A 17,439-nucleotide genomic window follows, 5' to 3' on the forward strand; every position below is an offset into this window, starting at 1 on the left:
ACATGTGCAGTCAACCCTCCTCCATTAAACAGTTCCAACATGCTAGAGTTGGTATGGCCACCAACTGGCAAACTACAGCATGATGACAGCCTTACATTTTTATGTATAGAGGGAAATAGAGGATGTGGAGTGTGATGCAGGTAAAAAAAACAAACTGGCCCAGTTCAAATAGCAATTGGAATTTTCCAAAGACCTACAATCTGCTGATTGTCAGATCATCATAAGACCCTTTCAAAGCACTGCACAAGATGACAATTTGAAGGGGGATTCTGTAGAAGGCAAAAAGGTCGACTGTCTCCTCCCACCTCTCAAACTTAGCTCGGACTAACACATTTCTCCACCCCTTTCTATGCTGACAGGCAATGACTCTCCAGGATTTCAGACAAAAGTGTCCCCCAGCCCTCCCAATCCTGCTGGGGATTCAAGCTGGAATCTTCTGCATGAAAAGCAGTTGCTCTGTTACTAAGCTGCAACACAAACAATATTAGCCTGAAGAGGGCACTGTGCATATGTAGATGTGCACCTATATGGCTCCTTCAGGGGGAAGGGGGACTTTTTTCAGTGTTATTGTCCCATGGAGGGAGTCTGTGCACACAAATTGACACCGATTTCACATCAATATCTAGTGAGACTGTCAGGACTCACTTCAGGACTTCAACAGATAAATCCTATGGTTGCATACTCATACGTCTGATTGAATTCAGTGAGCTTTACTCTTGATAAGCATGTACAGTTATACCTTGGAAGTCGAACAGAATTCATTCCAGAAGTCCGTTCGACTTCTGAAACGTTAGGAAATCAAGGTGTGGCTTCCAATTGGTTTCTGATTGCACAGATGCGCCAGAAACAATAGTGGAAGCCAGACGTTTGGCTTCCAAAACATAAAATAAAAAAAAATCGAAAACCGAAACACTCATTTTTTGGTTTTTGATTGTTCGGAAGACAGAACGTTTGACTCCCAAGGTGTTCAGGAGCCGAGGTACAACTGTATATGATTTAAGTCCTAGGTCCCATTAATTTTAATGGGAGAGTCAAGCGCACACCTATTGTGATCAATGAGGCTTTTGAACTGCTTTGTCTAGGTGATGCCCTTTTAATTTGCTTTTCAGTATCTACCTGCTTATGTAGCCTGATATTTATTTATTTGTTTGTTTATTTAAAATTCTAGACCGCTTTTTATTTTTAATAAATATCTCAAAGCCGTTTGTCTGTTCCTTACTTGTCTTTGTTTGCTTCCAGTTTTAGTCGTGCTGTTTGCCGCAATGAAGCGGCAGAGGAAGAAAGAGCCCTTGATCATTTCCAAGGATGATGTCCGAGACAATATTGTGACCTATAATGATGAAGGAGGTGGCGAAGAAGATACTCAAGCCTTTGACATTGGCACGCTAAGAAATCCCGAAGCCAGAGAAGAAAGCAAAATGAGGAGAGATGTGATGCCAGAAACTATCTTCCAGATAAGGAGAACAGTGCCACTGTGGGAGAACATTGATGTCCAAGATTTTATCCATCGAAGGCTAAAGGAAAATGATTTGGATCCAACAGCACCTCCTTACGATTCTTTAGCAACATATGCGTATGAAGGGAACGATTCTATAGCAAATTCGCTTAGCTCTTTGGAATCGCTCACTACAGATGGTGGCAACCAAGATTACGATTATCTCAGTGACTGGGGACCTCGGTTTAAAAAGTTGGCAGATATGTATGGTGGAGACGAGAGTGACCAAGACTGACATCCCGATCCAGGGATTCCAAGTGCAGATGAAAGGTTCCATGTGGCGAGCCAGATTTGCCCCATCCTTCTCAATGACAATGGCTCTGTGTGTCCAGCCCCAATAAATCTCTGCAGAGCATTCCTCAAGGTTGTAGAGAATAGGAGCAGTCCTACATAGAAGGAAGGGGCTTGCGTGCTTACACTGGAGACTGGGCAGCCTTGGATCATGGTCTAATAATAGCATTTTGTGACTTGGTCAGTGTTGATGGGATTAATGCCTCTGTATCTAGATAAAAGTGGCCTACATTCTCTTACTTGGAAAAATACAAAAATAGGTGTTTGTCTTAGTAAGGGTTTGCTTAACAAGTCTACGTGAATGAAACTGGTTAGATTTTATAATTGCTATTTTAAGACAAAACTATATTTCACCCTCTCTGCCTAAGATGTTGGAAAGAAGATACTCAGCACTTATGAAAAGATACCTAAAAAGGCTTTTTGTGCCTTTAATAAACAAGTTGGAAAGTATAACTTTTTTTCTAAAGGAACACTTTGCTTCACTTTTCCTACGACTGTCTGGGACAATATGTACCCATCTTATAATCTGATTACACCTTAAAAATAAGAATGAATATTACTGCCATATTTATTGAGTAAAAGAATGTCTGTGTGTCGATTCATGATATTTTTATATATGTATATTTATATTTTTGTATTTTTATTAAATAAATTAGTATTGATAAATAGACAGCTGGTTTCATTTGCTCAGCATGTGGGACGCTTGAGTCAGTGAAAGGAAATGCATATTTTAGCCTTTCCCAACCCAACCTGGTGCTCTTCACACGTATTGGACTATGACTCCCACAGCCCTAGCCGGCATGACAAATGGTCGGGGATGTTGGGAGTTAATCAACCAATTCCAAAATATCCATAGGGCACCAAACTAGGCCAGTGTGTTGTAACCATTTATGGGAGGCAGGTTGCTTTGATTTTCAGAGGTATGAATTAGATGTAAATAGTTCCTGTTCTCAGGACACCCCAAGAATGATTGGACTGTGTTGTGGAACTCTCCACTTTGAGGTTTGTTGTCTAGCAGAGACCAATAACAGGTAGCAAAGCAGAAAGGATTTATTCTTGCACAAGAATAGTGTTCCATCTACCTGGCTGTGCAGACAATTGAGCCTATCTGCAGGTTACATTTTTTTAAATACAGTGGTACCTCGGGTTACATACGCTTCAGGTTACATACACTTCAGGTTACAGACTCCACTAATCCAGAAATAGTGCTTCAGGTTAAGAACTTTGCTTCAGGATAAGAACAGAAATTGTGCTCCAGCAGCGCGGCAGCAGCAAGAGACCCCATTAGCTAAAATGGTGCTTCTGGTTAAGAACAGTTTCAGGTTAAGAACAGACCTCCGGAACGAATTAAGTACTTAGCCCAAGGTACCACTGTAGTCCCCCCCCCCCGAGTGCTTTTTTTTCTGGGGGGACTCATTACTGGCACTTTTTCTTTTCCTAGAAGAAAAGCACTGGTTTTCCCACAGTGTGATACACACATCTTTGATTCCAACAGACCCCTGTGTGTCACCTAATCACCTGTCCCCAATCCGGCTTGCCCCACTTTTGTGCAATTTTTATAGCCAACCTTAACTATGCATTTTGGGATCTATATCTCCCTGTCGCCCACTAAGTCCTCCCTAACTTCCTTTGTTCTTCTAACTGTCAGTTAACACATAGCTAAGCCACAAGCTTCATCCATTCATTACCTTGCATTTAAGAGAGTTTCCTGTTGTTGCCCGGAACAAGGTGTTCAGAGAAGCAACTTTTTGCTGCTTACAAGCAGGCCCTAGATTTAGCCTGGGACATTTTCATCTCTATCTTAACTATTATTTCCTCTTTAGCTCATTTCTTTCTTTCCTCCTCTCTCTTTGATATTAATATTTTATTTGGTTTCAAGATTCAAAATTACATTTCGACACTCAGTAATTATAATTCTGTTCTGCAACACTAAGAACTTCCCTCTCACCCATCTTCGATATTTAGAAGTCATTTAGCTAATTTCTCTTGACCAGAGTGCCTCTATTTTCCAACACAATTCCAACCCCCCTGTGAGGACAGAAGATCAGGTGACAATATCTTATCCTGCCTTTTCACCATGTAGTTCAGGACCATACATGATTCTCCCTCTTCACTCCCCACATACTTTTATTCTCACAACCAGAACCTCTTTACAATTGAAGGCCCCAGAAACTGAGAGTTGTATCCAATGTTGCTTCTACCCAGAGTAGACACATTGATATTAATGGACTTGACTGACTTAGGTCCATTAATTTCAGTGGATGTACTCTGAGTAGACTTTAGGGATACAACCCTTAATGTTCATTTGAGGCACATCTTTCCCCTCCTTTTCAGCTTGAGTGTCCCATTGGGCAATGTCGATCATAGCCTCTTCCAAGTGTAATATGTGAGACAATTGCCCATTTCCTAAAAAAAAAAAAGGTGTCATCTCTGTGAGGCAAATTGGACTGTGAGAATGTGATTAGTCCAAGGTCAAAAACTGGGCTTCAGTGTTTGAAAGTCACATGCTCTGAGACACATTTGATGGGAGCAGTCTACATAATTGCTCTACTTAATGAAGAGGATAAAATCCTCTGGCTCCACCTTCAGAGTGGGTGGAACACTTTATGTTATCTCATATAAACAGCACACAGGCAGAATCAGAAGGCAGCAATGATCCTGCAGTAATCTTGCCATAAACATCTGGGGCACAGGTTGTCACAAGTGAAAATATTGGCCTAATAAAATACAGAAAACCCAACAGAAGCTTGGGAAAACATTACTGGTGGGCCAAAAAGAGGTGGGGGCCCCTCAAAGTGTTAGAAATTATATTTATTCCAGGCCTGGCACATTTTGGAAACAAGTCTTTCTTGGGGGAACATTTCCAGCAGCCATTCTCATAAATATATCTAATTTCTAGGATTTGGGAGTTTTTCCATTTCCCCTCTAACAAATTCTAGACCAGCCTTCCTCAGCTTAAACATGTGAGGAGGAGGAGGAGGAGGAGGAGGAGGAGGAGGAGGAGGAGGAGGAGGAAGAAGAAGAAGAAGAAGAAGAAGAAGAAGAAGAAGAAGAAGAAGAAGAAGAAGAAGAAGAACCTGTTTAGAGAGTCAGTGGCATCGCAAGGGGGGCGGGGGGGTCAGTGCGCCCTGGGTTCCATGTCATGCTGCCGCATGTGGAGGATCCTCCGCTCGCAGCTGCAGCCACAAGCTGAGGATCCCGCCACTGTCCATACGGCATTCGAGCATCGCCGGTGGCAAACCACTATGTACAATGCATGTGCGGTGTCACACGCATGTGCTGTACGTAGCGACGCCGCACATGCGCTGTACATAACGGTATGCCGCCAGTGCTGCCCAAGCGCCATACGGACAGTGGTGGGATGCCTCCGTTGCCACTACAGTCGCAAGCAGAGGATCTCACCACCGCTACTGCAGCCGTGAGCAGAGGATCCCGCCACCGTCCATACGGCTCTTGGGTGGTGCCAGCAGCAAACTGGTACATACAATGCAGGAACCGCCTACGGTGACCCGGGGGCCTCCCTCTCAGCCTCCCTCCCTCCCTGGCTCGCTGTAAGCGGCTCCCGCTTTTCTGCTTTACAATGAGCCAGGGAGGAGGGGGGAGAAGGACGGATGGGAGCCATGGCTCCAGAGAGAATGAGCTGCGCAGCTTTGCGAGGGCCCCAGCAAAGCGGCATAGCTTCCCCCAACGGCTCGGGGTACTTGGGAGTCGTGGGGGTTGGGGGCACAGAGGCATAGGAAGAGGGCAGACATTCGGCGTCCACCTGTGACTCCCAAGCCTACCCTGAGCTGTCGATGTGAGGGGAGGGGTGACAAAAAAAAATCTGCACCGGGTACCACCTGGGCTCGCTACGCCTCTGTAGGGAGTTAGGGACACACACACTGTCTGAACCCAAGAATGCCAAGTGAACCTGTTCCGTTTCCCATCCTTTGTGCATTGATAGGAAGGTCTCAGGTGGGCTGAACATGCTTAGAAGCTGTCTCATGATCAGAAACCTTGATAACTTGCTTGGGAGCCCCTTTTAGACCTTTGAACTAAACATGCAAAAGTCAGGAATGGAGTTGATGGCATGTATTGGGAGGTTGGGGTCAGGTATATGGATGTCAGAAAATTCCATCAGAAATAGCAATGGTTGGTCTTTACTTATTTGTCCTTCATCCATAACAAAAATCAATTCAGTGAGTACAATGGCTGTCTGTCGATGCATACATGACTATGCTTCTCCCACCCATTTGCACTGTTTCCTTTCCATTGAAATGCATAGGTTGTCATAAAGTAATGACAACGTAACTTACAAACCTGAGTTATGGAAGTTATGCAATTTATCCACAGTGGACAGAAAGACAAGTAACATAGTTTTTGGCAGAAGAACTGCAGCAGAATGGAAACAGTGCTGTGGTTGATGAATACAAGGCAGAACAAAATAATAATAATCGATGTCTTCTGATATCACTAGTCAGGACACAACCTTTCATCACTGTCTGTTCTGGCTCAATGCCGGAATAGGACTAATATCCATGACATAGGCTGAGATACAGTTTATAGGTTGTGCGTATGAAACATTCCTTTCTCCCATACGTAAGCCTTCAGCATGGGTTGTGAGAATGCTGATGTTCAGACAAGTGTAATTTTTCTTCTCCTCCGCCTCCATATATACTACCCAGATCTCTTCATTCCTTTTCTCTGGAAGATCTGGAACCACACCCTGGAGAAAAATCAGCTGGAAACTGGAAAGCATGAGGTGACTTTATAGCAAATTAGGCTACTTGACCATCTAACCCTTCAGGTTGTTGTTCAGTAGGTGAAGCTAACTCCTGGCCCATGAAAGGAATGCTATGGGGAAATGTTCAAAATGGAATGTCTCTTTTTGTGGAGTCGAGGAGGAGAAACGGCATGATTTTTGTATGCCTGGCCATTGGGGAAAAGTTGGCCACACTACCCATAATTGAAATAAATATAGCTAATGGAAGCCATTGTCTTTTCTGTACTGGGCTGTATGTCAAACTTCCCACCCCCTTCATTTCCATTCTGAAGCAATAAGCAAATGTCAGCAATCCAAGAACGTCTGCAGCAATCCAATCTAATACACTTTTAAAGACTATTAAGCAATTAAAGATTTGTCACTAATGGCTTTTAAAACGAAGGGGAAGCAAAACAGGGAAACAAAAGAAGCTTGATACTCTAAAAATAGGTTACATGGTGTATTCCTTCAAATAAAACATCTTGTTAACTTGCACAGAAACATTTTGCTTTCATGCTTTCAATGATTTGGTGCTAATGAGGGATGCATTTCCTTAAAAAAAGAGAGAGATAATAATGTATATATTAAAATATGTACTGGGTTTATGAGATTATTAACCGTTCACTAACTTAGCAAGAACAGGATTTCACACATAATGGAATTAGTGATGCTATCCTCTTCATTCGGTATATTTGTTTGGTGGTGGCAAATGGATTAAAGCTGGCCATCAACATTTATTATTATTATTATTATTATTATTATTATTATTATTATTACATTTATATCTGACTTTTCTTCCAAGGAGCTCAAGGTGGTGTTGATGGTTCTTCTTCTCACTGCATCCTTACAACACTGTGTGGTGAGTTAGGCTATGAGAATGACTGACTCACAGCCACCCAGTGAACTTCATGGCTAAGGCTGGATTTGAACTCTGGTCTCCCAACTCTATTCATTCAGTCTAACTTAGTTGCAGTAGTGGTGGTTCTCAATCCATCTCTGACCACACAGAATGACTAGAGCAGCATTTTCAAACTGCTGATAACATCTGGACCACACTTCTAACTGAATTAAAATAATCATCCTCACCCTCTCTCCTTTGCTTTGTTTTGGAACACCCCCAGGCAGGATCCCACAGGGTGAGGGCATGTTTGGGTACATCTCTGCTTAAGGCAGCAGTACCCAGGTTCACCTCAGGCTTACGCAAGAGTAAGCCAGCTGCTCCCATTGGGTCAAAGATGGGCTGCTGGTGGCAAAGGGTGCCACTGCTACTCTCTGGAGGCCTAGCCGTGTTCAGGGGATTCCTCCAAGCTGAAGCCACTTTCTCCCCATCCACTCTGAAGAGGTCTTCCCTCTGCCAGCAGATCCTTCGCTGGCACATGTAAGAATCCCACCATTCTACACAGAGGTCGCATAGATGCTTATGCCACCTTGTTTGTTCACAGGTGCTTTGGACTCATATATTTATTTGACTTGCTGATTACAGGTAAGATCAATTTAGCGGGCAGGAATGGGGAATGTCTAGACCAGTGTTTCCCAACCTTGGGTCTCCAGCTGGTTTTGGACTACAACTCCTATCATCCCTAGCTAGCAAGACCAGTGGTAAGGGATGATGGGAACTGTAGTCCAAAACAGCTGGAGACCCAAGGTTGGGAAACACTGGTCTAGACCAGCGGTTCTCAACCTGTGGGTCCCCAGATGTTGTTGGACTACAACTCCCATCATCCCTGAGCTCTGGCCTTGCTAGCTAGGGATGATGGGCATTGTAGTCCAACAACATCTGGGGACCCACAGGTTGAGAACCGTTGGTCTAGATGCTGTTGGATAACTACTGCCATCACCTGTCAGGCTGCCAGAAAAGCCCCTCCGTCTGTTGTCTGTAAGCAGAACCAGGCACAGAGCTTGCAGCAATCAGCTTTATTGCTCAGTAATCAGCACATGGCACATCAGATGAGCATTGCAGAAGCTAAAGTTCCCTCCTCTCTCCTCCTCATATACCTCCCACATTTTTTCATCATGGCTCAGCTTTTCCTAATTGTTCTAGCCTTTTCTTGACCCTTCTTTCCTGTGCTGAGAGTGGGGAAGGAGAAGGAGCTGAATTGGGACTGTATTGGAGAGCAGGAGACACAGCCCCTTCTCCTTCTCTGTCAGCATCTGTGGCTACCTCAAGCTTCTCTCCTTCACTTCCACTCTCTGCTGATAATTCCTTCCTGTCCCACCAGTCTGAACCTGGTTCAAAGTCCCCTTCCCCCCTCAGGTGCCTCCTGGACTGCTGGCAGCCACCACTCTTCCTTGTCCAGCCAGTCCCTGATATCACCCCCTCAGCATTGGCCATGCTGCCTGGGATGGATTGCACTTGGAGTTCAACAACTTCTGGAGCAACAAGGTTATCTATCCCTAACATTGGAAGAAGGACCATAGCTCAGAAGCAGAGAACATGTTTTGTATGCAAAAGACCTCAGCTCCGTTCCCTGGCATCTTCACGTGTGGCTTGGAAAGAATTCTTTCGATGAGTGACCTGAGCAGGTATAAGGAAATCTCCTGTGTTTTATTATATGGAATCCAGCCTCGTTGGTTATTAAAATGCACAACACTGTACCAAGCATGTTTCTCCTTGTCCCCATCTCTTAATTGGGATCATCGGGTAGTGGCAGAAGCTTGGGGTGCAGGATGTTTCACCAAATCCATTAGGTTGCTTTCCCCTCCCTCTTCTGTTTGATGTTGACATGAAAAAAAGAAAATCACTATTCCTTGCCTTTGTAACTTCAAGACCTGGCTGTAATTCATTCTGAGTAGTACTATCTTTGAAGACAGTTCAGAGGCTGCAGCTGCTGTAGAATGCAATGGCTCACCCGGAATATTTGTGATGGGATAAAGACCCTATAGCTCTGGGCTCCTTTTGGAGGAAGAATGCAATATTATAGATGGATTGATTGATTGATCGATTGCAATAGTGTACCTAAATGCAAAGGACAGGGCTGCTATGCTTTAAATAATAGGTTGATGTAAATATATGCTGCACTCCCTAGCTGTGATTCCTGTGATTGCTGAAAGGTCTTTGGGTCCCTTTCAACTCTACACTTCCATGATTATATTATTCCCCCTTTAAAAAAAAGGCATTAGCTGGTATAAAACCTGAGTGTGGACTTTATTCAGCGATGACCTAGATTCAGGTCAATACAATAACTGCATGGAATACACACACACACACACACACACACACACACACACACATCTTTTGCACAGCTATGTAAAGCATATGTGTGTTTTCTTTCCTGTATTATCTGCTCATCCAAGCACCCAATAATGCTTAAATATAAATATAAAATTTAAATATAAAACACTATGAATTCTTCTATAGTGATCAAATGGGACTGCTAGTTGTCCAATCAGTTCAATGGGTATCAGGGCTCTACAGGGGACAAGCATCAAGGAATCATGCCCATTCAAGTGGGGTAGGGGAACAAATCCCCACAGCAGCAATAAAAGATGAGAAGAGCCAGAGGGAAGCACCAAAATCCAAGGTAAGGGAGTAAGGGCTAAACTGCCCCAAAGCCAAAATGATGGGGAAACAGATATTCGAACTTCTGGTAACCTGAGTTGCTCAGATTGAGAAGAACCACCTGAAACAATAGAGCTTCATAGGGTCCGTTTGACAGGGATTGGCTCATGAAACTCAGCTGCTAGGCAACTAGGTGGCATATGCCTAAGCTATAACTTTGAAGCACAGAGTTGAATCTCTTGAGTTTGAAGTTGGTGCAAGATGTAAGGAACGGGGGCCAAGCCACTGGAAAGACTTGTTGTTGTTGTTGTTTAGTCGTTTAGTCGTGTCCGACTCTTCATGACCCCATGGACCAGAGCACGCCAGGCACTCCTGTCTTCCACTGCCTCCCGCAGTTCGGTCAAACTCATGTTAGTAGCTTCGAGAACACTGTCCAACCATCTCGTCCTCTTCTGTCCCCTTCTCCTTGTGCCCTCAATCTTTCCCAACATCAGGTTCTTTTCCAGGGAGTCTTCTCTTCTCATGAGGTGGCCAAAGTATTGGAGCCTCAGCTTCAGGATCTGTCCTTCCAGTGAGCACTCAGGGCTGATTTCCTTAAGAATGGATAGGTTTGATCTTCTTGCAGTCCAGGGGACTCTCAAGAGTCTCCTCCAGCACCAGAATTCAAAAGATCAATTCTTCGGCGATCAGCCTTCTTTATGGTCCAGCTCTCACTTCCATACATCACTACTGGGAAAACCATAGCTTTAACTATACAGACCTTTTTGGGCAAGGTGATGTCTCTGCTTTTTAAGATGCTGTCTAGGTTTGTCAAGACTAGTACGAGATAAAACAAACACACCAACACCTCACACTGAGTTATGTATAGTATGCACCTTTGAGGTTCTCTTAATGGCAAGCTTCCATAGGTTCCCTTTCCAGTTGAGTTTCAGGAGAAACAGCCCCTCTTTGGGACACTTCAAACACTATGCAGGAACAAATATGGGTTGGGCAAGGTGCAAATTGTCGAGATTCACAGAATGCTATGTGAGATAGTAAGTCTGCAGGCTTGAGTTTGCTAGCTGATGCAACTGGCTGATGCAATCAGCCTGCAATACTTTCTTATGGAAGTGCTGGGTCAGAAAGACTCAGCAGTACAGTGGTGTCCCGCAAGACGAACGCCTCGCAAGACGGAAAACCCGCTAGACGAAAGGGTTTTCCGTTTTGGAGGCGCTTCGCAAAACGAATTTCCCTATGGGCTTGCTTCGCAAGACGAAAATGTCTTGCGAGTTCCTGCGGGGTTTTTTCCCTTTCCCTCCCCTTTTCCTAAGCCCTAAGCCCCTTATCAGCTGATCCGCTGATAAGCCGCTTATCAGCTGATCCGCTAAAAGCCACTAAACTGCTAATAGCGCTAATCCGCTAAGCTGTCAATGGGCTTGCTTCGCAAGACGAAAAAAACCGCTATACGAAGAGCCTCACGGAACGGATTAATTTCTTCTTGCGAGTATGTAACAACAGCAGCAAGGATACTTGTCGCTAAGCATTGGAAAACCCAAGATCTACCCACACTGGAAGAATGGCAGATGCAACTGATAGACTGCATGGAACTGGCCGAGATGACTGGCAGAATCCGAGACCTGGGAGAGGAGACGGTAGAAGAAGACTGGAAAAAAATTAAGATTTACTTGCAAAAATATTGTAAAATGTATGAATGTTAAGCAGGATGCTTGATTATAAACAACTTGGCACCATTGAAACAGATGAAGTGAACTATGAAGATAAGTCAAATTCAAGAAAAAACAAATTTTTAGATAATTATTAGGCTAAGTTTAATTTTTTAAGGAGTGAAATAAACGTATCTAAAATTTGAGATATAACATTGGAAAATTAGATAGTAAGGATGGAGATAAGGTGATAAATTGCTGGTTTAATTTTTATAATTTGGAACGCAGGAGCGGGAGATGTGAGGAAGTCCAAAGGAGATAAGAAAATATGTTATGATATGTAATATTTTTGCTTGCCTTTTTATATTGTAATCAAAAAACCCTTAATAAATATTATTTAAAAATAATAATAATTTCGTCTTGCGAGGCACCACTGTAGTGTGCTGTCAGTTTATTGGCTGACATTGGTTTAAAGGGGAAACCTGTCCAGCAGTAAGTGGGTGGTGTAGAAGAGTGTGGTCAAAGAGATAGAGATAGAAAGGTCTTCCTATTTGCCTTAAGGTGCAGCCAGGTACTCTGTTTGACTGTATCAACTGATTGTGTACTATAGCCTGTAGATTATTGTATATATAGCTCACAATAAATATACTGCACTGCACTGAAGAACCTGGAACTCTGAGCATTTCTGCTAAAGTGCCGCAGAGAATTCACGACACAAATATGGATTTGGCAAGCAGCATGCACTCAACAGAGAGTTACGATGTTATCATCCAGTTATGATGTTCTCAGCACCGCTGTGACCAGGAGGATGACCCTGCCTCCACCCACCCACATCCTGAGCCACTATTGTTTTCTGAAGGTGTCAAATACACCTGTTCAGTGGTACCTTGGGTTACAAACTTAATTCGTTCTGGAAGTCCGTTCTTAGCCCGAAGTGTTCTTAACCTGAGGTGCACATTTCCTACATAGGCCTCCCATGGCCCCAGAAGCGGATTACGTTTGTATCCCGGGGCAAAGTTTGCAACCCGGAGCACCTACTTCCTCAGAGTTCATAACCTGAAGCGTTCATAACCTGAATTGTTCGTAACCTGAGGTACCACTGTATCACATTATTTTTTAAATGTACAATTAGAATATCTTAGGCATGTACCCCTAAAAAGTAGATGCCTGGCATCAGTGGACAGCCAGGTTGGGCACTAGTCAAGTCCTCTAACAGCTCAGCAGGGCCCCTTACTGGCTTGACTGAGCTGTGCCAACTTATCATGCCCTTTGTCAGGCCCCTTAGCAACCATTTTAAGATTTGGCAGTTAGCGGTACAGCTTTTGAACAGGAGCTGGCTCCCATCCACAGTTTTCATACCCATTGTTTAAATTTAAACACAATGTAATGCCCCAGTCCATAGACAATGAGTAGAGAAATGCACCCAGAAGAAGGAATATGTATCAGTATTTGTTTCTTCTTAGTTCGTATCAATGCTTTTCTGGTGTATTTTGTAGCATTTGTTGCTGTTTTAGTTTGCTGTATTAGAGATTTTTTTAATATATATATATTAAGTAGTATAAAGGTAAATTATATATTAAAAAAATCCTTCCAGTAGCACCTTAAGGTAAAGGGACCCCTGACCATTAGGTCCAGTCATGACCTACTCTGGGGTTGCGGCGCTCATCTCGCTTTATTGGCCAAGGGAGCTGGTGTATAGGTTTCGGGTCATGTGGCCAGCATGACTAAGCTGCTTCTGGCGAACCAGAGCAGCGCACAGAAACGCCATTTACCTTCCCGCTGGAGCAGTACCTATTTATCTACTTGCACTTTGACGTGCTTTCAAATTGCTAGGTTGGCAGGAGCAGGGACTGAGCAACGGGAGCTCACCCCATCACGGGGATTCGAACCGCCGACCTTCTGATTGGCAAGCCCTAGGCTCTGTGGTTCAACTCACAGCGCCACCCGCGTCCCATTAAGTAGTATAGAAATGTCCTAAATAATATAAATACATTTCTTGATGCTTTAAGCATGTTTTGAGTAGCATATTTTTTTAAAAAAAAAATATTGCTACTGGTGATGCCTTTTGGATAAGCCATGATGCTTCATGGCTGGGTGGGGATTAGAATTTGGGTATCCCCCATCCTAGACCAGCACTCTAACCACACACTGGAACACAGGAAGCTGTCTTATATCGAATCAGACCATTGGTCCATCTGTTTGAGTGTTGTCAACCCTGATTGGCAAAAGCTCTCCAGGATTTCAAGCAGGGATTCTTCATTCCCAGCTCTGCCCAGGATTGAATCTGGGACCTTCTGCAAATATGCAGAAGGTGTGCTCCACCACTGAGCGAGGGCCCTTCTCCTTCCTGCCTCTCTGAATGTGCTTTTTCTCATTTAGCATGCTGCTTTTCCAAGCAAGAGGGAGCTCCAGTCCCATACAGAAAAAGCAGCAATGTGCTTTCCACAGCAAGATACCGCTGCCTGCTGCCCTGTGTTGCCAGTCTATTTCGTGTCACTGATGTACAGCCAGCTCCGCAAGGCTTTACAGCCAATCGCAATATTGGAGGCAGAATTTCACCTACCGTATTTCACTTCCAAGTACACTGATTCATTGCCAGAGCCTCCAGTGCCAGTGGAGAGCATTAGCTGTGATTTTGTCATAATACTCTGCCATGTAATTTGCTGGAAGAAACAATGACCCCATGCTGACACAGTCCTTTTTCACAGCTTGTGTATCCCAGCTTCGGAGGGAGCTTTCAGATTAGCTGTAAATATTAGCTCAGGCCTGGAAACCTGTTGGTCTGAAATTCTTTCCCTCCCTCCTTCCCTCTCTCATTGCAATAGGACACACATCTGAGTTTGGCCGTGAAAACTTTCAGTCTTGTGGAGAATCCTATACATTCTGTGCAAATTTTGAGGGTTTTTAAAACAAACTGCCACTCTCCATGAGCTGATATCATTCAATAGAAGGTGGCAGAATTCTCTTTAACTGGTTCTTCAGATATTAAATGGACTACTTCAGCTGCAGAATGGTTGAAGATACTTTTCTCTGTCAAGGTCCTCCTGTTCAAATATGAAAAGAGTTGATCCCTTCACAATAATGAAACAGCCTGTCACAGACCCTCCAAGGGTACCTATTTTCCAGGGACAGTCCTGGATTTACAAAAGCTGTCCTGGTTTCTTATTTGATCCCAGAATGTCCCACTTTTTCTTAGGCTATCCCTGATCTCATCAGAGAAATGTCTGCAGATATGGTAGGAAGTCCCTATTTCCATCGGAGAAATGTTGGTGTGCATGGAGTTACAGGACACCCAAGCCAACTATACAACCTTTAGAAGAAATCTGAAGGAAGCCCTGTATTGGGAATTTTTTTAATGTTTAATGTTTTATTATGTTTTTATATATGTATCTGGAAGTTGCCCAGAGTGGCTGGGGCAACCTCTTTAGATGGGTCGGTTATAAGTAAACATTATTATTACTACTACTACTACTATTGAATAGGACATCACATCCCTATTTTCATCGGAGAAATGCTGGAGGATATACTCTCATACATAGCTCAAAAGGATTTATGGGAAGAAGGGTACTCAACTGATAGGATGGGAACTTGTATTTAAGCCACCTTGAACCTTGATGAAAGGCTAAGTGTAAATATTTTAAATAACCAAACAAATATTATTCATTTATCTCAGTGATGGCGAACCTTTTAGAGATCGAGTGCCCAAACTGCAACCCCAAACCCACTTATTTATCACAAAGTGCCAACACGGGAATTTAACCCGTATAGCTCTTTTTTTCGCTGTGTTTCGTGTTTCTTCTTTATGACTGCTGTTGTAATAAATAATCCTTCATAAAAGTTATTGCATTACATTCTTCATTAAATTATCTTTCCATTGATATGTAATTTTATGGTATAACTCAGAGCTTTTTTCCCCTAAAAAAATGTTTAGAGGTACTCTCATTTTGACTCAAGAAAATCACCACCGGTGGCAGGGGGGCGGGAATAAATACAGTTCAAATTGGGAAACATAAATTCAGTAGTACCTGTTTTTGAACAGCTTAGCCCTCGAACTACTTGCAGTGGCAAAGCTGCATGCTCCACTACCAGGGGTGGAGAGCATAGAATCATAGAATCATAGAGTTGGAAGAGACCACAAGGGCCATCGAGTCCAACCCCCTGGCAAGTAGGAAACACCATCAGAGCACTCCTGACATATGGTTGTCAAGCCTCTGCTTAAAGACCTCCAAAGAAGGAGACTCCACCACACTCCTTGACAGCAAATTCCACTGTCGAACAGCTCTTACTGTCAGGAAGTTCTTCCTAATGTTTAGGTGGAATCTTCTTTCTTGTAGTTTGGAACCATTGCCAGTGGCGTAGCGTGGGTTGTCAGCACCCGGGGCAAGGCAAGTAATTTGCGCCCCGTAACCCGCACGCCTGGCACACACCCCCTTCACAGTGGGCGGCTACCCGGCGGCTCGGATCGGATTCGCACAGCAGTGAGAGAGAGTGAGTGAGCCAGGTAGGGGCAGAGAGCTGCGAGTGCGAGCGCCCCCCCCCAGATGTTGCGCCCAGTGCGGCCGGCCCCCCTGCACCCCCCACGCTACGCCACTGACCATTGCTCCGTGTCCGCTTCTCTGGAGCAGCAGAAAACAACCTTTCTCCCTCCTCTATGTGACATCCTTTTATATATTTGAACATGGCTATCATATCACCCCTTAACCTCCTCTTCTCCAGGCTAAACATGCCCAGCTCCCTTAGCCGTTCCTCATAAGGCATCGTTTCCAGGCCTTTGACCCTCCTCTGGACACGTTCCAGTTTGTCAGTGTCCTTCTTGAACTGTGGTGCCCAGAACTGGGGACAGTACTCCAGGTGAGGTCTGACCAGAGCAGAATACAGTGGCACTATTACTTCCCTTGATCTAAATGCTATACTCCTATTGATGCAGCCCAGAATTGCATTGGCTTTTTTAGCTGCCGCGTTACACTGTTGGCTCATGTCAAGTTTGTTGTCAACCAAGACTCCTAGATCCTTTTCACATGTACTGCTCTCAAGCCAGGTGTCACCCATCTTGTATTTGTGCCTCTCATTTTTTTTGCCCAAGTGCAATACTTTACATTTCTCCCTATTAAAATTCATCTTGTTTGTTTTGGCCCAGTTCTCTAATCTGTCAAGGTCGTTTTGAAGTGTGATCCTATCCTCTGGGGTGTTAGCCACCCCTCCCAGTTTGGTGTCATCTGCAAATTTGATCAGGATGCCCTTGAGTCCATCATCCAAGTCGTTGATAAAGATGTTGAATAAGACCGGGCCCAAGACAGAACCCTGTGGCACCCCACTAGTCACTCTTCTCCAGGATGAAGAGGAACCATTGATGAGCACCCTTTGGGTTCGGTCAGTCAGCCAGTTACAAATCCACTGAGTGGTAGCATAGTCAAGACCGCATTTTATCAGCTTCTTTACAAGAATAACATGGGGCACCTTGTCAAATGCTTTGCTGAAATCAAGGTAGGCTAAATCCACTGCGTTCCCTTCATCTACCAGGGTTGTAATTCTGTCAAAAAACGAGATCAGGTTAGTCTGACATGACTTATTTTTCAGAAATCCATGCTGACTATTGGTGATCACAGTATTCCTTTCTAGGTGCTCACAGACTGTTTGCTTAATGATCTGCTCCAGAATCTTCCCTGGTATTGATGTCAGACTGACTGGGCGGTAATTATTTGGGTCCTCTCTTTTCCCCTTTTTGAAAATAGGGACAACATTTGCCCTCCTCCAGTCTGCCGGGACTTCA

The 17,439-nt window shown here is 44.0% G+C and overlaps 1 protein-coding gene across 1 annotated transcript in view; it reads left to right on the forward strand.

Moving 5' to 3' along the window:
• Nucleotides 1–2,379, forward strand: part of CDH9 (cadherin 9) — a 148,984-nt gene extending 146,605 nt beyond the window's left edge. Inside the window, exon 12 of the mRNA XM_081873027.1 lies at nt 1,240–2,379. Coding sequence (XP_081729153.1) covers nt 1,240–1,730 — 491 coding nt within the window. The 3' untranslated portion in view covers nt 1,731–2,379. The remainder of the gene's footprint in view (nt 1–1,239) is intronic.
• Nucleotides 2,380–17,439: the final 15,060 nt, after the last annotated feature.

The sequence above is a fragment of the Podarcis erhardii genome (assembly GCF_964252035.2).
Source record: "Podarcis erhardii genome assembly, chromosome: 8".
NCBI lineage: Eukaryota > Metazoa > Chordata > Lepidosauria > Squamata > Lacertidae > Podarcis > Podarcis erhardii.